We start from the raw sequence: 22,188 nt of genomic DNA on the forward strand, positions 1-22,188 counted from the left end.
ACTGTCTATACACACCGTCCTATATAACTACTGTCTATACACACCATCCTATATAACTACTGTCTATACACACCATCCTATATAACTACTGTCTATACACACCATCCTATATAACTACTGTCTATACACACCATCCTATATAACTACTGTCTATACACACCATCCTATATAACTACTGTCTATACACACCATCCTATATAACTACTGTCTATACACACCATCCTGTATAACTACTGTCTATACACACCATCCTGTATAACTACTGTCTATACACACCATCCTATATAACTACTGTCTATACACACCATCCTGTATAACTACTGTCTATACACACCATCCTATATAACTACTGTCTATACACACCATCCTGTATAACTACTGTCCATACTGTCTATACACACCATCCTATATAACTACTGTCTATACACACCATCCTATATAACTACTGTCTATACACACCATCCTATATAACTACTGTCTATACTGTCTATACACACCATCCTATATAACTACTGTCTATACACACCATCCTATATAACTACTGTCTATACACACCATCCTGTATAACTACTGTCTATACACACCATCCTGTATAACTACTGTCTATACACACCATCCTATATAACTACTGTCTATACACACCATCCTGTATAACTACTGTCCATACTGTCTATACACACCATCCTATATAACTACTGTCTATACACACCATCCTATATAACTACTGTCTATACACACCATCCTATATAACTACTGTCTATACACACCATCCTATATAACTACTGTCTATACACACCATCCTATATAACTACTGTCTATACACACCATCCTATATAACTACTGTCTATACACACCATCCTATATAACTACTGTCTATACACACCATCCTATATAACTACTGTCTATACACACCATCCTATATAACTACTGTCTATACACACCATCCTATATAACTACTGTCTATACACACCATCCTATATAACTACTGTCTATACACACCATCCTATATAACTACTGTCTATACACACCATCCTATATAACTACTGTCTATACACACCATCCTATATAACTACTGTCTATACACACCATCCTATATAACTACTGTCTATACACACCATCCTATATAACTACTGTCTATACACACCATCCTATATAACTACTGTCTATACACACCATCCTATATAACTACTGTCTATACACACCATCCTATATAACTACTGTCTATACACACCATCCTATATAACTACTGTCTATACACACCATCCTATATAACTACTGTCTATACACACCATCCTATATAACTACTGTCTATACACACCATCCTATATAACTACTGTCTATACACACCATCCTATATAACTACTGTCTATACACACCATCCTATATAACTACTGTCTATACACACCATCCTATATAACTACTGTCTATACACACCATCCTATATAACTACTGTCTATACTGTCTATACACACCATCCTGTATAACTACTGTCTATACACACCATCCTATATAACTACTGTCTATACTGTCTATACACACCATCCTATATAACTACTGTCTATACACACCATCCTGTATAACTACTGTCTATACACACCATCCTATATAACTACTGTCTATACACACCATCCTATATAACTACTGTCTATACACACCATCCTATATAACTACTGTCTATACACACCACCATACACATATTTTGATTCCTTTCTTTTGTAGTTTTGGTAATGTGTGTGTATTGTTAGGTATTGCTGCACTGTTGAAGCCAGAAACATTTAGCTACACCTACGATATGTGTACACAACCGATTTTGATTACATTTAGAGACCAGTCCTATGGCTTAGTTCCAATAATGGAGTGGAATTGTTATGTACAGTACCTGGTTTTGTTTTCTTTGGTTCTCTGCTCATTGAGGTGAACAGGGCAGCCTGGCCTCCTTCACAAGGCTCTTATCTAGGCTGTGCGTCATTGGCCCATCTGAGGGCTGCCAACCTGTACGGTTGACTAACATTATAAAGTGGTAGTGCTATGATAATGGTGGTTTCGCCATAGAAGCTTAGTTTGCCCTTTCTATAACTGGAAGAAGAGCGAGCCTGTCTCTAATACGTTTTGGTTCTCAGGCTGAGAAGGATGTGAAAACCGTGCCAAGGAAGAAGCCAAAGCTGCAGAAAGATCTTAAACCCTCCACTTCAGGTCCTGGTTCCCGCAAGTCTGAGTGAGTAGCACAAAACCTGCTCTCTCTCCTCCTCCTCCTCCTCCTCCTCCTAGCTAGTGAGTAGCACAACACCTGCTCTCTCTCCTCCTCCTCCTCCTCCTAGCTAGTGAGTAGCACAACACCTGCTCTCTCTCCTCCTCCTCCTCCTAGCTAGTGAGTAGCACAACACCTGCTCTCTCTCCTCCTCCTCCTCCTAGCTAGTGAGTAGCACAACACCCGCTCTCTCTCCTCCTCCTAGCTAGTGAGTAGCACAACACCTGCTCTCTCTCCTCCTCCTAGCTAGTGAGTAGCACAACACCCGCTCTCTCTCCTCCTCCTCCTCCTCCTAGCTAGTGAGTAGCACAACACCTGCTCTCTCTCCTCCTCCTAGCTAGTGAGTAACACTACACCTGCTCTCTCTCCTCCTCCTCCTCCTAGCTAGTGAGTAGCACAACACCCGCTCTCTCCTCCTCCTCCTAGCTAGTGAGTAACACTACACCTGCTCTCTCTCCTCCTAGCTAGTGAGTAGCACAACACCTGCTCTCTCTCCTCCTCCTCCTAGCTAGTGAGTAACACTACACCTGCTCTCTCTCCTCCTCCTCCTAGCTAGTGAGTAACACTACACCTGCTCTCTCTCCTCCTCCTCCTACCTAGTGAGTAACACTACACCTGCTCTCTCTCCTCCTCCTCCTCCTAGCTAGTGAGTAGCACAACACCTGCTCTCTCTCCTCCTCCTCCTCCTAGCTAGTGAGTAACACTACACCTGCTCTCTCTCCTCCTCCTAGCTAGTGAGTAACACCACACCTGTTCTCTCTCCTCCTCCTCCTCCTCCTAGCTAGTGAGTAACACCACACCTGTTCTCTCTCCTCCTCCTCCTAGCTAGTGAGTAACACCACACCTGTTCTCTCTCCTCCTCCTCCTAGCTAGTGAGTAACACAACACCTGCTCTCTCTCCTCCTCCTCCTCCTAGCTAGTGAGTAACACAACACCTGCTCTCTCTCCTCCTAGCTAGTGAGTAACACAACACCTGCTCTCTCTCCTCCTCCTCCTAGCTAGTGAGTAACACAACACCTGCTCTCTCTCCTCCTCCTAGCTAGTGAGTAACACTACACCTGCTCTCTCTCCTCCTAGCTAGTGAGTAACACTACACCTTCTCTCTCTCCTCCTCCTCCTACCTAGTGAGTAACACTACACCTGCTCTCTCTCCTCCTCCTCCTAGCTAGTGAGTAACACCACACCTGTTCTCTCTCCTCCTCCTCCTCGCTAGTGAGTAACACTACACCTGCTCTCTCTCCTCCTCCTCCTCCTAGCTAGTGAGTAACACCACACCTGCTCTTTCTCCTCCTCCTCCTCCTAGCTAGTGAGTAACACCACACCTGTTCTCTCTCTCCTCCTCCTCCTCGCTAGTGAGTAACACTACACCTGCTCTCTCTCCTCCTCCTCCTAGCTAGTGAGTAACACCACACCTGCTCTTTCTCCTCCTCCTCCTCCTAGCTAGTGAGTAACACTACACCTGCTCTCTCTCCTCCTCCTAGCTAGTGAGTAACACTACACCTGCTCTCTCTCCTCCTCCTCCTACCTAGTGAGTAACACTACACCTGCTCTCTCTCCTCCTCCTAGCTAGTGAGTAACACTACACCTGCTCTCTCTCCTCCTCCTCCTACCTAGTGAGTAACACTACACCTGCTCTCTCTCCTCCTCGTAGCTAGTGAGTAACACCACACCTGCTCTCTCTTCCTCCTAGCTAGTGAGTAACACTACACCTGCTCTCTCTTCCTCCTAGCTAGTGAGTAACACTACACCTGCTCTCTCTCCTCCTCCTCCTAGCTAGTGAGTAGCACAACACCTGCTCTCTCTCCTCCTCCTAGCTAGTGAGTAACACTACACCTGCTCTCTCTCCTCCTCCTAGCTAGTGAGTAACACTACACCTGCTCACTCCTCCTCCTAGCTAGTGAGTAACACTACACCTTCTCTCTCTCTCCTCCTAGCTAGTGAGTAACACTACACCTGCTCTCTCTCTCTCTCCTCCTCCTACCTAGTGAGTAACACTACACCTGCTCTCTCTCCTCCTCCTCCTCCTCCTCCTCCTAGCTAGTGAGTAACACTACACCTTCTCTCTCTCTCTCCTCCTCCTAGCTAGTGAGTAACACTACACCTGCTCTCTCTCCTCCTCCTCCTACCTAGTGAGTAACACTACACCTGCTCTCTCTCCTCCTCCTCCTACCTAGTGAGTAACACTACACCTGCTCTCTCTCCTCCTCCTCCTCCTCCTCCTAGCTAGTGAGTAACACTACACCTGCTCTCTCTCCTCCTCCTCCTCCTCCTCCTCCTCCTCCTAGCTAGTGAGTAACACTACACCTGCTCTCTCTCCTCCTCCTCCTACCTAGTGTGTAACACTACACCTGCTCTCTCTCCTCCTCCTCCTACCTAGTGAGTAACACTACACCTGCTCTCTCTCCTCCTCCTCCTACCTAGTGAGTAACACTACACCTGCTCTCTCTCCTCCTCCTCCTAGCTAGTGAGTAACACTACACCTGCTCTCTCCTCCTACCTAGTGAGTAACACCACACCTGCTCTCTCTCCTCCTCCTCCTAGCTAGTGAGTAACACTACACCTGCTCTCTCCTCCTACCTAGTGAGTAACACTACACCTGCTCTCTCCTCCTAGCTAGTGAGTAACACCACACCTGCTCTCTCTCTCTCTCCTCCTAGTTAGTGTCTTCATATCTATGCAGCGGATCCATCCACCCATAGCTTCTCTGCCCCAAACTACTTCTGGTATATCATTCTTCCTGTTTACCTTTTAACATTACAACGATATTGGAGATGCATCAAAGAAAAGGTTTGGTGATTTCCAAGCACCTTAATTACATCTCATTTGGCCAAATGCCACCCTAGGGCCTGGTCTGGGTGTCAGACTTGGAAAGTACTCCCCCCCCCCCCCAATAGAGATCAACAGCATTCCTCTTCCCCTCATTCTACTTTCCCCTCTGTAACATGCTGTCTGGCCTGCTTTCTCACAGGACTGAGAGGAAGCGGTCTAAGGGGGCTCCTGTCCCTCTGCTGCAGCCCACCGCCACTCAGGACCCTGGGAAAGGGCAGGGGGGCCACAAACGGCATGCGGTGGATGCCCCAGAGCCTAGCACAGCATCTGCAGCCCACCGCAGGGACAGGGAGGCCTCCACACCTGTCAAGCACAAGAAGAGCACTGGAAAACAACGCACAGAGCATGCCAAGGTAGTATTTACATTTACATTTAAGTCGTTTAGCAGACGCTCTTATCCAGAGCGACTTACAAATTTGAGTCCTACATTAACGCATGTGTGTGAGATGTTTTAATGTTATACAAAGGAAAGAAGCTCGGTGTTTATGTCGCATGAATTGGTTGTATGAAGCTTTGTATGAAATAAATGAGAATCGGATGTTGATATGAAGGCTGTTCTAATACTGTCTCGTCTGTGGTCCTGGCAGAAAGGCCTCAAGAGCAGCGTTGCCTTCTCCGTGCCTTCCCAGCCCACCGGGGCCGCCCTGTCCTCCAGACCCCTGCTCCAGTTCGAAGAGCGGTAAACGTCCCTCCCTGTTTGTCATTGTTGTGTGGGTGGCCATTTCTCCATCTCTCTCTAATGGGTATTGTTGTGTCTGATCCGTAACTCTGTTCCTTCCGCCCACAGGCAGCAGCCAGTGGAGTATCACATGAAGGAAGCCAAAACACTCAAGCACAAGGCAGATGCCACGGTAACCTTCCCCTCCTTTCTCTCTCACGTCTACATTTCTCTTTCACTTTCTCATAAGAGACGAGCTCGGTGGATTCGGTGTCCCAATTTTAAATCTAGGTCCCCGTGTGTTTTTAATCCAGCCGGATAAGGTGGGCAAAGCTTTCAACTACCTAGATGCTGCCATGTCCTTCGTGGAGAGCGGCATCGCTATGGAAACCGATCCCCAGACCCCGAAGTCGGCGTATACGATGTTCGCTGAAACCTTGGATCTGATAAAGTGAGCAACCCCAAAACATACATGTTCTAGATGGGGCTTCTTAGTTGTAGTCTATGTGGGGCTTCTTAGCTGTAGTGAGTAGTCTATGTGGGGCTTCTTAGCTGTAGTGAGTAGTCTATGTGGGGCTTCTTAGCTGTAGTGAGTAGTCTGTGGGGCTTCTTAGCTGTAGTGAGTAGTCTATGTGGGGCTTCTTAGCTGTAGTGAGTAGTCTATGTGGGGCTTCTTAGCTGTAGTGAGTAGTCTATGTGGGGCTTCTTAGCTGTAGTGAGTAGTCTATGTGGGGCTTCTTAGCTGTAGTGAGTAGTCTATGTGGGGCTTCTTAGCTGTAGTGAGTAGTCTATGTGGGGCTTCTTAGCTGTAGTGAGTAGTCTATGTGGGGCTTCTTAGCTGTAGTCTATGTGGGGCTTCTTAGCTGTAGTGAGTAGTCTATGTGGGGCTTCTTAGCTGTAGTGAGTAGTCTATGTGGGGCTTCTTAGCTGTAGTGAGTAGTCTATGTGGGGCTTCTTAGCTGTAGTGAGTAGTCTATGTGGGGCTTCTTAGCTGTAGTGTAGTCTATGTGGGGCTTCTTAGCTGTAGTGAGTAGTCTATGTGGGGCTTCTTAGCTGTAGTGAGTAGTCTAGTAGTCTATGTGGGGCTTCTTAGCTGTAGTCTATGTGGGGCTTCTTAGCTGTAGTGAGTAGTCTAGTCTAGTGTGGGGCTTCTTAGCTGTAGTGAGTAGTCTATGTGGGGCTTCTTAGCTGTAGTGAGTAGTCTATGTGGGGCTTCTTAGCTGTAGTGAGTAGTCTATGTGGGGCTTCTTAGCTGTAGTGAGTAGTCTATGTGGGGCTTCTTAGCTGTAGTGAGTAGTCTATGTGGGGCTTCTTAGCTGTAGTGAGTAGTCTATGTGGGGCTTCTTAGCTGTAGTGAGTAGTCTATGTGGGGCTTCTTAGCTGTAGTGAGTAGTCTATGTGGGGCTTCTTAGCTGTAGTCTATGTGGGGAGTAGTCTATGTGGGGCTTCTTAGCTGTCTAGTGGGGAGTAGTCTATGTGGGGCTTCTTAGCTGTAGTGAGTAGTCTATGTGGGGCTTCTGTAGTCTGTAGTGGGAGTAGTCTATGTGGGGCTTCTTAGCTGTAGTGAGTAGTCTATGTGGGGCTTCTTAGCTGTAGTGAGTAGTCTATGTGGGGCTTCTTAGCTGTAGTGAGTAGTCTATGTGGGGCTTCTTAGCTGTAGTGTAGTCTATGTGGGGCTTCTTAGCTGTAGTGAGTAGTCTATGTGGGGCTTCTTAGCTGTAGTGAGTAGTCTATGTGGGGCTTCTTAGCTGTAGTGAGTAGTCTATGTGGGGCTTCTTAGCTGTAGTGAGTAGTCTATGTGGGGGGGCTGTAGTGAGTAGTCTATGTGGGGCTTCTTAGCTGTAGTGAGTAGTCTATGTGGGGCTTCTTAGCTGTAGTGAGTAGTCTATGTGGGGCTTCTTAGCTGTAGTGAGTAGTGGGGCTTCTTAGCTGTAGTGAGTAGTCTATGTGGGGCTTCTTAGCTGTAGTGAGTAGTCTATGTGGGGCTTCTTAGCTGTAGTGAGTAGTCTATGTGGGGCTTCTTAGCTGTAGTGGTAGTCTTGGGGCTTCTTAGCTGTAGTGAGTAGTCTATGTGGGGCTTCTTAGCTGTAGTCTATGTGGGGCTTCTTAGCTGTCTAGTGAGCTGTAGTCTATGTGGGGCTTCTTAGCTGTAGTGAGTAGTCTATGTGGGGCTTCTTAGCTGTAGTGAGTAGTCTATGTGGGGCTTCTTAGCTGTAGTGAGTAGTCTATGTGGGGCTCTGTGGGGCTTCTGTAGCTGAGTAGTCTATGTGGGGCTTCTTAGCTGTAGTGAGTAGTCTATGTGGGGCTTCTAGCTGTAGTTAGTCTGTAGTGAGTAGTCTATGTGGGGCTTCTTAGCTGTAGTGAGTAGTCTATGTGGGGCTTCTTAGCTGTAGTGAGTAGTCTATGTGGGGCTTCTTAGCTGTAGTGAGTAGTCTATGTGGGGCTTCTTAGCTGTAGTGAGTAGTCTATGTGGGGCTTCTTAGCTGTAGTGAGTAGTCTATGTGGGGCTTCTTAGCTGTAGTGAGTAGTCTATGTGGGGCTTCTTAGCTGTAGTGAGTAGTCTATGTGGGGCTTCTTAGCTGTAGTCTATGTGGGGCTTCTTAGCTGTAGTCTATGTGGGGCTTCTTAGCTGTAGTCTATGTGGGGCTTCTTAGCTGTAGTCTATGTGGGGCTTCATAGCTGTAGTGAGTAGTCTATGTGGGGCTAGCTGTAGGGAGTAGTCTATGTGGGGCTTCTTAGCTGTAGTGAGTAGTCTATGTGGGGCTTCTTAGCTGTAGTGAGTAGTCTATGTGGGGCTTCTTAGCTGTAGTGAGTAGTCTATGTGGGGCTTCTTAGCTGTAGTGAGTAGTCTATGTGGGGCTTCTTAGCTGTAGTGAGTAGTCTATGTGGGGCTTCTTAGCTGTAGTGAGTAGTCTATGTGGGGCTTAGCTGTAGTGAGTAGTCTATGTGGGGCTTCTTAGCTGTAGTGAGTAGTCTATGTGGGGCTTCTTAGCTGTAGTGAGTAGTCTATGTGGGGCTTCTTAGCTGTAGTGAGTAGTCTATGTGGGGCTTCTTAGCTGTAGTGAGTAGTCTATGTGGGGCTTCTTAGCTGTAGTGAGTAGTCTATGTGGGGCTTCTTAGCTGTAGTGAGTAGTCTATGTGGGGCTTCTTAGCTGTAGTCTATGTGGGGCTTCTTAGCTGTAGTGAGTAGTCTATGTGGGGCTTCTTAGCTGTAGTGAGTAGTCTATGTGGGGCTTCTTAGCTGTAGTCTATGTGGGGCTTCTTAGCTGTAGTGAGTAGTCTATGTGGGGCTTCTTAGCTGTAGTCTATGTGGGGCTTCTTAGCTGTAGTGAGTAGTCTATGTGGGGCTTCTTAGCTGTAGTGAGTAGTCTATGTGGGGCTTCTTAGCTGTAGTCTATGTGGGGCTTCTTAGCTGTAGTGAGTAGTCTATGTGGGGCTTCTTAGCTGTAGTGAGTAGTCTATGTGGGGCTTCTTAGCTGTAGTGAGTAGTCTATGTGGGGCTTCTTAGCTGTAGTGAGTAGTCTATGTGGGGCTTCTTAGCTGTAGTGAGTAGTCTATGTGGGGCTTCTTAGCTGTAGTGAGTAGTCTATGTGGGGCTTCTTAGCTGTAGTGAGTAGTCTATGTGGGGCTTCTTAGCTGTAGTGAGTAGTCTATGTGGGGCTTCTTAGCTGTAGTGAGTAGTCTATGTGGGGCTTCTTAGCTGTAGTGAGTAGTCTATGTGGGGCTTCTTAGCTGTAGTGAGTAGTCTATGTGGGGCTTCTTAGCTGTAGTGAGTAGTCTATGTGGGGCTTCTTAGCTGTAGTCTATGTGGGGCTTCTTAGCTGTAGTCTATGTGAGTAGTCTATGTGGGGCTTCTTAGCTGTAGTAGTCTATGTGGGGCTTCTTAGCTGTAGTCTATGTGGGGCTTCTGTAGTCTGGGGTAGCTGTAGTGAGTAGTCTATGTGGGGCTTCTTAGCTGTAGTGAGTAGTCTATGTGGGGCTTCTTAGCTGTAGTGAGTAGTCTATGTGGGGCTTCTTAGCTGTAGTGAGTAGTCTATGTGGGGCTTCTTAGCTGTAGTGAGTAGTCTATGTGGGGCTTCTTAGCTGTAGTGAGTAGTCTATGTGGGGCTTCTTAGCTGTAGTGAGTAGTCTATGTGGGGCTTCTTAGCTGTAGTCTATGTGGGGCTTCTTAGCTGTAGTGAGTAGTCTATGTGGGGCTTCTTAGCTGTAGTGAGTAGTCTATGTGGGGCTTCTTAGCTGTAGTGAGTAGTCTATGTGGGGCTTCTTAGCTGTAGTGAGTAGTCTATGTGGGGCTTCTTAGCTGTAGTGAGTAGTCTATGTGGGGCTTCTTAGCTGTAGTGAGTAGTCTATGTGGGGCTTCTTAGCTGTAGTGAGTAGTCTATGTGGGGCTTCTTAGCTGTAGTGAGTAGTCTATGTGGGGCTTCTTAGCTGTAGTGAGTAGTCTATGTGGGGCTTCTTAGCTGTAGTGAGTAGTCTATGTGGGGCTTCTTAGCTGTAGTGAGTAGTCTATGTGGGGCTTCTTAGCTGTAGTCTATGTGGGGCTTCTTAGCTGTAGTCTATGTGGGGCTTCTTAGTTGTAGTCTATGTGGGGCTTCTTAGCTGTAGTCTATGTGGGGCTTCTTAGCTGTAGTCTATGTGGGGCTTCATAGCTGTAGTGAGTAGTCTATGTGGGGCTTCTTAGCTGTAGTGAGTAGTCTATGTGGGGCTTCTTAGCTGTAGTGAGTAGTCTATGTGGGGCTTCTTAGCTGTAGTGAGTAGTCTATGTGGGGCTTCTTAGCTGTAGTGAGTAGTCTATGTGGGGCTTCTTAGCTGTAGTGAGTAGTCTATGTGGGGCTTCTTAGCTGTAGTGAGTAGTCTATGTGGGGCTTCTTAGCTGTAGTGAGTAGTCTATGTGGGGCTTCTTAGCTGTAGTGAGTAGTCTATGTGGGGCTTCTTAGCTGTAGTGAGTAGTCTATGTGGGGCTTCTTAGCTGTAGTGAGTAGTCTATGTGGGGCTTCTTAGCTGTAGTGAGTAGTCTATGTGGGGCTTCTTAGCTGTAGTGAGTAGTCTATGTGGGGCTTCTTAGCTGTAGTGGGTAGTCTATGTGGGGCTTTAGCTGTAGTGAGTAGTCTATGTGGGGCTTCTTAGCTGCTGTAGTCTATGTGGGGCTTCTTAGCTGTAGTCTATGTGGGGCTTCTTAGCTGTAGTGAGTAGTCTATGGGGCTTCTTAGCTGTAGTGAGTAGTCTATGTGGGGCTTCTTAGCTGTAGTGAGTAGTCTATGTGGGGCTTCTTAGCTGTAGTGAGTAGTCTATGTGGGGCTTCTTAGCTGTAGTGAGTAGTCTATGTGGGGCTTCTTAGCTGTAGTGAGTAGTCTATGTGGGGCTTCTTAGCTGTAGTGAGTAGTCTATGTGGGGCTTCTTAGCTGTAGTGAGTAGTCTATGTGGGGCTTCTTAGCTGTAGTGAGTAGTCTATGTGGGGCTTCTTAGCTGTAGTGAGTAGTCTATGTGGGGCTTCTTAGCTGTAGTGAGTAGTCTATGTGGGGCTTCTTAGCTGTAGTGAGTAGTCTATGTGGGGCTTCTTAGCTGTAGTCTATGTGGGGCTTCTTAGCTGTCTATGTGGGGCTTCTTAGCTGTAGTCTATGTGGGGCTTCTTAGCTGTAGTCTATGTGGGGCTTCTTAGCTGTAGTCTATGTGGGGTAGCTGTAGTCTATGTGGGGCTTCTTAGGTAGTCTATGTGGGGCTTCTTAGCTGTAGTCTATGTGGGGCTTCTTAGCTGTAGTCTATGTGGGGCTTCTTAGCTGTAGTGAGTAGTCTGTGGGGCTTCTTAGCTGTAGTGGGTCTATGTGGGGCTTCTTAGCTGTAGTGAGTAGTCTATGTGGGGCTTAGCTGTAGTGAGTAGTCTATGTGGGGCTTAGCTGTAGTCTGGGGTAGTGAGTAGTCTTCTTAGCTGTAGTGGGGCTTAGCTTAGTCTATGTGGGGCTTCTTGTAGTGAGTAGTCTATGTGGGGCTTCTTAGCTGTAGTGAGTAGTCTGTGTCTTCTTAGCTGTAGTCTATGTGGGGCTTAGCTGTAGTGAGTAGTCTATGTGGGGCTTCTTAGCTGTAGTCTATGTGGGGCTTCTTAGCTGTAGTCTATGTGGGGCTTCTTAGCTGTAGTCTAGTGGGGCTTCTTAGCTGTAGTCTATGTGGGGCTTCTTAGCTGTAGTCTATGTGGGGCTTCTTAGCTGTAGTCTATGTGGGGCTTCTTAGCTGTAGTCTATGTGGGGCTTCTTAGCTGTAGTCTATGTGGGGCTTCTTAGCTGTAGTCTAGTGGGGCTTCTTAGCTGTAGTCTATGTGGGGCTTCTTAGCTGTAGTGAGTAGTCTGTGTGGGGCTTCTTAGCTGTAGTGAGTAGTCTATGTGGGGCTTCTTAGCTGTAGTGAGTAGTCTATGTGGGGCTTCTTAGCTGTAGTGAGTAGTCTGTGTGGGGCTTCTTAGCTGTAGTGAGTAGTCTGTGTGGGGCTTCTTAGCTGTAGTGAGTATGTGGGGCTTCTTAGCTGTAGTCTATGTGGGGCTTCTTAGCTGTAGTCTATGTGGGGCTTCTTAGCTGTAGTCTATGTGGGGCTTCTTAGCTGTAGTCTATGTGGGGCTTCTTAGCTGTAGTCTATGTGGGGCTTCTTAGTTGTAGTGAGTAGTCTATGTGGGGCTTCTTAGCTGTAGTGAGTAGTCTTGTGTGGGGCTTCTTAGCTGTAGTGAGTAGTCTGTGTGGGGCTTCTTAGCTGTAGTGAGTAGTCTGTGTGGGGCTTCTTAGCTGTAGTGAGTAGTCTATGTGGGGCTTCTTAGCTGTAGTGAGTAGTCTATGTGGGGCTTCTTAGCTGTAGTGAGTAGTCTATGTGGGGCTTCTTAGCTGTAGTGAGTAGTCTATGTGGGGCTTCTTAGTTGTAGTGAGTAGTCTATGTGGGGCTTCTTAGTTGTAGTGAGTAGTCTGTGGGGCTTCTTAGCTGTAGTGAGTAGTCTATGTGGGGCTTCTTAGTTGTAGTGAGTAGTCTATGTGGGGCTTCTTAGCTGTAGTGAGTAGTCTATGTGGGGCTTCTTAGCTGTAGTGAGTAGTCTGTGTGGGGCTTCTTAGCTGTAGTCTATGTGGGGCTTCTTAGTTGTAGTGAGTAGTCTATGTGGGGCTTCTTAGCTGTAGTGAGTAGTCTGTGTGGGGCTTCTTAGCTGTAGTGAGTAGTCTGTGTGGGGCTTCTTAGCTGTAGTGAGTAGTCTGTGGGGCTTCTTAGCTGTGAGTAGTCTGTGGGGGCTTCTTAGCTGTAGTGAGTAGTCTGTGGGGCTTCTTAGCTGTAGTGAGTAGTCTGTGGGGCTTCTTAGCTGTAGTGAGTAGTCTGTGGGGCTTCTTAGCTGTAGTGAGTAGTCTATGTGGGGCTTCTTAGCTGTAGTGAGTAGTCTATGTGGGGCTTCTTAGCTGTAGTGAGTAGTCTATGTGGGGCTTCTTAGCTGTAGTGAGTAGTCTATGTGGGGCTTCTTAGCTGTAGTGAGTAGTCTATGTGGGGCTTCTTAGCTGTAGTGAGTAGTCTATGTGGGGCTTCTTAGCTGTAGTGAGTAGTCTATGTGGGGCTTCTTAGCTGTAGTGAGTAGTCTATGTGGGGCTTCTTAGCTGTAGTTAGCTGTGGGGCTTCTTGAGTAGTCTATGTGGGGCTTCTTAGCTGTAGTGAGTAGTCTATGTGGGGCTTCTTAGCTGTAGTGAGTAGTCTATGTGGGGCTTCTTAGCTGTAGTGAGTAGTCTATGTGGGGCTTCTTAGCTGTAGTGAGTAGTCTATGTGGGGCTTCTTAGCTGTAGTGAGTAGTCTATGTGGGGCTTCTTAGCTGTAGTGAGTAGTCTATGTGGGGCTTCTTAGCTGTAGTGAGTAGTCTATGTGGGGCTTCTTAGCTGTAGTCTATCTATGTGGGGCTTCTTAGCTGTAGTCTATGTGGGGCTTCTTAGCTGTAGTCTATGTGGGGCTTCTTAGCTGTAGTCTATGTGGGGCTTAGCTGTAGCTGTAGTGAGTAGTCTGTGTGGGTCTTGGGGCTTCTTAGCTGTAGTGAGTAGTCTATGTGGGGCTTCTTAGCTGTAGTGAGTAGTCTATGTGGGGCTTCTTAGCTGTAGTGAGTAGTCTATGTGGGGCTTCTTAGCTGTAGTGAGTAGTCTATGTGGGGCTTCTTAGCTGTAGTGAGTAGTCTATGTGGGGCTTCTTAGCTGTAGTGAGTAGTCTATGTGGGGCTTCTTAGCTGTAGTGAGTAGTCTATGTGGGGCTTCTTAGCTGTAGTGAGTAGTCTATGTGGGGCTTCTTAGCTGTAGTGAGTAGTCTATGTGGGGCTTCTTAGCTGTAGTGAGTAGTCTATGTGGGGCTTCTTAGCTGTAGTCTATGTGGGGCTTCTTAGCTGTAGTCTATGTGGGGCTTCTTAGCTGTAGTCTATGTGGGGCTTCTTAGCTGTAGTCTATGTGGGGCTTCTTAGCTGTAGTGAGTAGTCTATGTGGGGCTTCTTAGCTGTAGTGAGTAGTCTATGTGGGGCTTCTTAGCTGTAGTGAGTAGTCTATGTGGGGCTTCTTAGCTGTAGTGAGTAGTCTATGTGGGGCTTCTTAGCTGTAGTCTATGTGGGGCTTCTTAGCTGTAGTCTATGTGGGGCTTCTTAGCTGTAGTCTATGTGGGGCTTCTTAGCTGTAGTCTATGTGGGGCTTCTTAGTTGTAGTGAGTAGTCTATGTGGGGCTTCTTAGCTGTAGTGAGTAGTCTTGTGTGGGGCTTCTTAGCTGTAGTGAGTAGTCTGTGTGGGGCTTCTTAGCTGTAGTGAGTAGTCTGTGTGGGGCTTCTTAGCTGTAGTCTATGTGGGGCTTCTTAGCTATAGTCTATGTGGGGCTTCTTAGCTGTAGTCTATGTGGGGCTTCTTAGCTGTAGTCTATGTGGGGCTTCTTAGCTGTAGTCTATGTGGGGCTTCTTAGCTGTAGTCTATGTGGGGCTTCTTAGCTGTAGTCTATGTGGGGCTTCTTAGCTGTAGTCTATGTGGGGCTTCTTAGCTGTAGTCTATGTGGGGCTTCTTAGCTGTAGTCTATGTGGGGCTTCTTAGCTGTAGTCTATGTGGGGCTTCTTAGCTGTAGTCTATGTGGGGCTTCTTAGTTGTAGTGAGTAGTCTATGTGGGGCTTCTTAGCTGTAGTGAGTAGTCTTGTGTGGGGCTTCTTAGCTGTAGTGAGTAGTCTGTGTGGGGCTTCTTAGCTGTAGTCTATGTGGGGCTTCTTAGCTGTAGTCTATGTGGGGCTTCTTAGCTGTAGTCTATGTGGGGCTTCTTAGCTGTAGTCTATGTGGGGCTTCTTAGCTGTAGTCTATGTGGGGCTTCTTAGCTGTAGTCTATGTGGGGCTTCTTAGCTGTAGTCTATGTGGGGCTTCTTAGTTGTAGTGAGTAGTCTATGTGGGGCTTCTTAGCTGTAGTGAGTAGTCTTGTGTGGGGCTTCTTAGCTGTAGTGAGTAGTCTGTGTGGGGCTTCTTAGCTGTAGTGAGTAGTCTGTGTGGGGCTTCTTAGCTGTAGTGAGTAGTCTATGTGGGGCTTCTTAGCTGTAGTGAGTAGTCTATGTGGGGCTTCTTAGCTGTAGTGAGTAGTCTATGTGGGGCTTCTTAGCTGTAGTGAGTAGTCTATGTGGGGCTTCTTAGTTGTAGTGAGTAGTCTATGTGGGGCTTCTTAGTTGTAGTGAGTAGTCTGTGGGGCTTCTTAGCTGTAGTGAGTAGTCTATGTGGGGCTTCTTAGTTGTAGTGAGTAGTCTATGTGGGGCTTCTTAGCTGTAGTGAGTAGTCTATGTGGGGCTTCTTAGCTGTAGTGAGTAGTCTGTGTGGGGCTTCTTAGCTGTAGTCTATGTGGGGCTTCTTAGTTGTAGTGAGTAGTCTATGTGGGGCTTCTTAGCTGTAGTGAGTAGTCTGTGTGGGGCTTCTTAGCTGTAGTGAGTAGTCTGTGGGGCTTCTTAGCTGTAGTGAGTAGTCTGTGGGGCTTCTTAGCTGTAGTGAGTAGTCTGTGGGGCTTCTTAGCTGTAGTGAGTAGTCTGTGGGGCTTCTTAGCTGTAGTGAGTAGTCTATGTGGGGCTTCTTAGCTGTAGTGAGTAGTCTATGTGGGGCTTCTTAGCTGTAGTGAGTAGTCTATGTGGGGCTTCTTAGCTGTAGTGAGTAGTCTGTGGGGCTTCTTAGCTGTAGTGAGTAGTCTGTGGGGCTTCTTAGCTGTAGTGAGTAGTCTATGTGGGGCTTCTTAGCTGTAGTGAGTAGTCTGTGGGGCTTCTTAGCTGTAGTGAGTAGTCTGTGGGGCTTCTTAGCTGTAGTGAGTAGTCTGTGGGGCTTCTTAGCTGTAGTGAGTAGTCTATGTGGGGCTTCTTAGCTGTAGTGAGTAGTCTGTGGGGCTTCTTAGCTGTAGTGAGTAGTCTATGTGGGGCTTCTTAGCTGTAGTGAGTAGTCTATGTGGGGCTTCTTAGCTGTAGTGAGTAGTCTATGTGGGGCTTCTTAGCTGTAGTGAGTAGTCTATGTGGGGCTTCTTAGCTGTAGTGAGTAGTCTGTGGGGCTTCTTAGCTGTAGTGAGTAGTCTGTGGGGCTTCTTAGCTGTAGTGAGTAGTCTGTGGGGCTTCTTAGCTGTAGTGAGTAGTCTATGCACTGAGACTATCCACAGAATGATAGAAACAATGTAATTCCATTTTTCTATGATCTAAGTACTCCCTCTACTGTCCCCTGCTGACGCAACTCAATTTGGATGTGTGATCCAAGACAGGATGTGAGACTCCTCTGCTTTACTGTGTCTGCTGTGCTTTGGCTAGTTGTGTGTTGTTGTTGTTTTAAATACCACGTCTGTTGGTCTTCACAGATTTATACTGAAACTAAAGGGCTCTGTGAACCCCTCGGCTCCTGCTACAGACAAGGACTTTACAGTTTTATGGTAAATAGATAACCGCAACTAAATATTTCTGTTAAATGTAACGAAAATGTAAAGTAGTGGTACATTTGGATCCATTTTTACCTCAGAAGTCATTTAAATGAAATGTTCCTTGGAGAGGAATTATGAGAATGTAACCTTTGTTATTTTCTGTCTGGCAGCATGAGGGGCCTGTCCCTTCTACAGATGGCCATGTTTCGCTACAAACGAGAAGCAGCACTTAAGTATTCAAGGACCCTGACAGATCATTTCAAGGTAGGCTTCTATTATGTGTTTGTCCTTTTGGTTTTGAGGAATCGACCGGGGGAGTCCTGGGGACTCGACCGGGGGAGTCCTGGGGACTCGACCGGGGGAGTCCTGGGGACTCGACCGGGGGAGTCCTGGGGACTCGACCGGGGGAGTCCTGGGGACTCGACCGGGGGAGTCCTGGGGACTCGACCGGGGGAGTCCTGGGGACTCGACCGGGGGACGTCTGGGGACTCGACCGGGGGACGTCTGGGGACTCGACCGGGGGACGTCTGGGGACTCGACCGGGGGACGTCTGGGGACTCGACCGGGGGACGTCTGGGGACTCGACCGGGGGACGTCTGGGGACTCGACCGGGGGACGTCTGGGGACTCGACCGGGGGACGTCTGGGGACTCGACCGGGGGACGTCTGGGGACTCGACCGGGGGACGTCTGGGGACTCGACCGGGGGACGTCTGGGGACTCAGACGAGCCAGAAGTTTCACCGGATGTATAAATCTGAAGCGTCCGGTTGGCATTTCCACTCACCACCAACTATTGTGACGAGAGGAAGTGGATGAAGATGGAGCGAGATGGATTTTGGCCGTCATTCTGCTAATTTTCTATCGATTTTTTCTTTATTTTTTACCATTTTGATCTCCATATAGTATTCTGTTTCCAAAACTAAAATCTGTTTTATTTACTTTTTGCCCAAGTTTCCAAAAATGTAATTGTTTAGGGGTGGAAAATTGAATATATTGCACGCACTTCAGAGTAGGCGTTCCCTAATGGAAATATGCAAATACATGCTAGAACGTGCCAATAGGATCTCGTTAGCTTGTGCTTGGCAATGCCCACCTCTCTGCTTTTGTTCTGCCCAATATGATTCATTTGCTCCCATTGGAAACGACAGGATGTGGTCCATCTTGGCTGAGTTAAATAAAATAAAGATCTTGGCTTAGTTAAATTAAATAAAGATCTTGGCTTAGTTAAATTAAATAAAGATCTTGGCTGAGTTAAATAAAATAAAGATCTTGGCTTAGTTAAATTAAATAAAGATCTTGGCTTAGTTAAATTAAATAAAGATCTTGGCTTAGTTAAATAAAATAAAGATCTTGGCTTAGTTAAATAAAATAAAGATCTTGGCTTAGTTAAATAAAATAAAGATCTTGGCTTAGTTAAATAAAATAAAGATCTTGGCTTAGTTAAATAAAATAAAGATCTTGGCTTAGTTAAATAAAATAAAGATCTTGGCTTAGTTAAATAAAATAAAGATCTTGGCTTAGTTATAAAAAAAAACCATCATTGCTGAAGTGCATTTTTTTTTGTCCAGGTCTAGATCAATGACTGTAAATATGAACGGACAAAGCCACCGATTTATTGAGGCCAAATTCATTTGAAGAAGATTGCAATTTTCCCATTCACTCATGGGGGGGGATCCTGTTTTCTGCAAACAATGACTGCAGTACCGTGGTCGGTCTTAAACTTCCATGGTTTCAATGAGAGGGGGCAGTCATTCTCCCCTGGTCTAAATCTATACTGAACAAAAATATAAATGTAAGGTGTTGGGCCCATCGTCACCGCTTGGAAGTAGGGATGATGTAGCACCCCCTGAAAAATCTGAAGACATTTCTTTCACAAGTAGTGCACTGGGCCTTTTTAATAGTCTTGTATTAGCTGACCGATATAGCCGTCTGCAGCGCAGGCAAACATGTCTCCCCCAGGTGTGGCATATCAAGAAGCTGATTAAACAGCATGAGCACCACACAGGTGCACCTTGTGCTGGGGACAATTCAAAGCCACTCTAAAATGTGCAGTTTTGTCACATAAGACAATGCCACAGATGTCTCAAGTTTTTAGGGAGCGTACCATTGGCATGCTGTCTGCAGGAATGTCCACCAGAGCTGTTGCAAAATAATTGAATATGAATTTTTCTACCATAAGCCGTCTCCAACATCGTTTTAGAGAATTTGGCAGTACGTCCAACCGGCCTCACAACCTCCGACCACGTGTAACCATGTCTGAGAAAAGCTATCCGAACAGCTGATGAAACTGAGGAGTATTTATGTCTGTAATGAAGCCCTTTTGTGGGGAAAAACCTCATGTCTGATTGTCTGAGCCTGGCTCCCCAGTGGGTAGGCCTATGCCCTCCCAGGCCCACCCATGGCTGTGCCCCAGTCCAGTCATGTGAAATCCATAGATTAGGGCCTAATTAATTTATTTCTATTGACTGATTTCCTTAAATAAAAATGAAAAACCTTTTTATTTAACTGGGAAAGTCAGTTGAGAACAAATTCTTATTTATAATGACGGCCAAACCTGGACAACACTGGGTCGATTGTGCGACGCCCTATGGGTCTCCCAATCACGGCCGGATGTGATACAGCCTGGATTCGAACCAGGGACTGTAGTGATGCCTCTTGCACTGTAGTGACGCCCTTTGTTGCATGTTGCATTTTTTTATATTTTTGTTCGGTATATGTTTCTGGGGAAACCGATCTTTGGAGCAGTCAACCTAATGTTTTTATTTATTTAAGCGTTTGAAATAAAAACATAAGACATTGTCTCTCATCCTCCTTTTCAGAGTTCTATAAAGTCTGCAACCCAGGCTCCTTCACCATGTGTCTCAAAGTAAGTCTTTCATCTAATACCTATATAGACTGTTGTAGATCTGTGTTTGTATATATTATGGATCCCCATTTAGTTCCTGCCAAGGCAGCAGCTACTCTACCTGGGGGTTTATTATGGATCCCCATTTAGTTCCTGCCAAGGCAGCAGCTACTCTACCTGGGGGTTTATTATGGATCCCCATTTAGTTCCAGCCAAGACAGCAGCTACTCTTCCTGGGGTTTATTATGGATCCCCATTTTGTTCCTGTCAAGGCAGCAGCTACTCTACCTGGGGGTTTATTATGGATCCCCATTTAGTTCCAGCCAAGACAGCAGCTACTCTTCCTGGGGTTTATTATGGATCCCCATTTAGTTCCTGCCAAGGCAGCAGCTACTCTACCTGGGGGTTTATTATGGATCCCCATTTAGTTCCTGCCAAGGCAGCAGCTACTCTACCTGGAGGTTTATTATGGATCCCCATTTAGTTCCAGCCAAGACAGCAGCTACTCTTCCTGGGGTTTATTATGGATCCCCATTTTGTTCCTGCCAAGGCAGCAGCTACTCTACCTGGGGGTTTATTATGGATCCCCATTTAGTTCCAGCCAAGACAGCAGCTACTCTTCCTGTGGTTTATTATGGATCCCCATTTAGTTCCTGCCAAGGCAGCAGCTACTCTACCTGGGGGTTTATTATGGATCCCCATTTAGTTCCAGCCAAGACAGCAGCTACTCTTCCTGGGGTTTATTATGGATCCCCATTTTGTTCCTGCCAAGGCAGCAGCTACTCTACCTGGGGGTTTATTATGGATCCCCATTTAGTTCCTGCCAAGGCAGCAGCTACTCTACCTGGGGGTTTATTATGGATCCCCATTTAGTTCCTGCCAAGGCAGCAGCTACTCTACCTGGGGGTTTATTATGGATCCCCATTTAGTTCCTGCCAAGGCAGCAGCTACTCTACCTGGGGGTTTATTATGGATCCCCATTTAGTTCCAGCCAAGACAGCAGCTACTCTTCCTGGGGTTTATTATGGATCCCCATTTTGTTCCTGCCAAGGCAGCAGCTACTCTTCCTGGGGTTTATTATGGATCCCCATTTAGTTCTTGCCAAGGCAGCAGCTACTCTACCTGGGGGTTTATTATGGACCCCCATTTAGTTCCTGCCAAGGCAGCAGCTACTCTACCTGGGGTCCATCAAAATAGAGGCAGTTTATAAAAACGTTACAATTTTATTTTTATTTTACCTTTATTTTACTAGGCAAGTCAGTTAACCTCTTGCTCCTACCTGGCACGCAGGCGTCCCATCTAGAGATCTGGAAATGCGCTACACTAAATGTTACTAGTATTAGTTAAAACTCAAACTTTCATTAAAATACACATGCAGGGTATTGAATTAAAGCTACACTCGTTGTGAATCCAGGCAACAAGTCAGATTTTTAAAATGCTTTTCGGCGAAAGCATGAGAAGCTATTATCTGATAGCATGTAACACCCCAAAAGACCCGCAGGGGACATAAACAAAATAATTAGCATAGTCGGCGCTACACAAACCGCACAATAAAATATAAAACATTCATTACCTTTGACCATCTTCTTTGTTGGCACTCCTAGATGTCCCATAATCACTATTGGGTCTTTTTTTGATTAAATCGGTAAGTCATTTTTTTAAATTGAAAAAGTCAACGATAAACTTTCACAAAACACTTCGAAATACTTTTGTAATGCAACTTTAGGTATTAGTACACGTTAATAAACAATAAAATTCATCAGGAGGCGATGTAAATTCTATAGGTGTCCGTCTGGAAAATATGTCAGGAGAAATCTCAACCAAAACATCCGGTCGGAGACCGGAGGGAATCGGTTCCCTTGATTCGGTTTGACCAAGAATCAAAGCGGAAGCAAATGACAAGACTCTAGACATCGTGTGGAAGCTGTAGGTACTGCAACCTCGGCCTCATTTAATTCAGTTCACCTTTAACAATTCCTGGACGTGGCGCATGGATATTTATTTCCATTTTCAGTGATCAAATTCCCTGCACTTTTCGATGAAACGCACGTTCTGTTATAGTCACAGCAGTGATTTAACCAGTTTTATAAACGTCTGTTTTCAATCCACACATACTAATCATATGCATATACTATATTCCTGGCATGAGCAGCAGGGCGCTGAAATGTTGCGCGATTTTTAACAGAATATTCGAAAATGTAGGGGGTAGGAGTAACAGGTTAAGAACAAATTCTTATTTTCAATGACAGCCTAGGAACAGTGGGTTAACTGCCTGTTCAGGGGCAGAACGACAGATTTGTACCTTGTCAGCTCGGGGATTCGAACTTGCAACCTTTCGGTTACTAGTCCAACGCTCTAACCACTAGGCTACCCTGCCGCCCCAATACATTCACATATTTCACAACACACCATGTGCCCTCAGGCCCCTACTCCACCACTACCACATATCTACAGTTGTGTGTGTATATAGTGTGTATGTATGTGTCTGTGCCTATGTTTGTGTTGCTTCACAGTCCCTGCTGTTCCATAAGGTGTTTTTTTTATCTTCATTAAAAATTATCTGAATCTACTGCTGGCATCAGTTACCTGATGTGGAATAGAGTTCCATGTAGACATGGCTCTATGTAGTACTGTGGAATAGAGTTCCATGTAGTCATGGCTCTATGTAGTACTGTGGAATAGAGCTATATGTAGTACTGTGGAATAGAGTTCCATGTAGTCATGGCTCT

The 22,188-nt window shown here is 46.3% G+C and overlaps 1 protein-coding gene across 2 annotated transcripts in view; it reads left to right on the forward strand.

The window, feature by feature from the left end:
* Positions 1-22,188, forward strand: part of LOC123999414 (AF4/FMR2 family member 1-like) — an 80,375-nt gene that overhangs the window by 54,451 nt on the left and 3,736 nt on the right. For both annotated transcript variants that reach the window (XM_046305191.1, XM_046305192.1), the window contains exons 10-17: positions 2,121-2,215; positions 5,217-5,430; positions 5,665-5,756; positions 5,865-5,928; positions 6,050-6,186; positions 16,555-16,626; positions 16,785-16,878; positions 19,434-19,480. In XM_046305191.1, coding sequence (XP_046161147.1) covers positions 2,121-2,215; positions 5,217-5,430; positions 5,665-5,756; positions 5,865-5,928; positions 6,050-6,186; positions 16,555-16,626; positions 16,785-16,878; positions 19,434-19,480 — 815 coding nt within the window. The remainder of the gene's footprint in view (positions 1-2,120; positions 2,216-5,216; positions 5,431-5,664; positions 5,757-5,864; positions 5,929-6,049; positions 6,187-16,554; positions 16,627-16,784; positions 16,879-19,433; positions 19,481-22,188) is intronic.

This window comes from Oncorhynchus gorbuscha, linkage group LG16 (genome assembly GCF_021184085.1).
Source record: "Oncorhynchus gorbuscha isolate QuinsamMale2020 ecotype Even-year linkage group LG16, OgorEven_v1.0, whole genome shotgun sequence".
Lineage (NCBI taxonomy): Eukaryota > Metazoa > Chordata > Actinopteri > Salmoniformes > Salmonidae > Oncorhynchus > Oncorhynchus gorbuscha.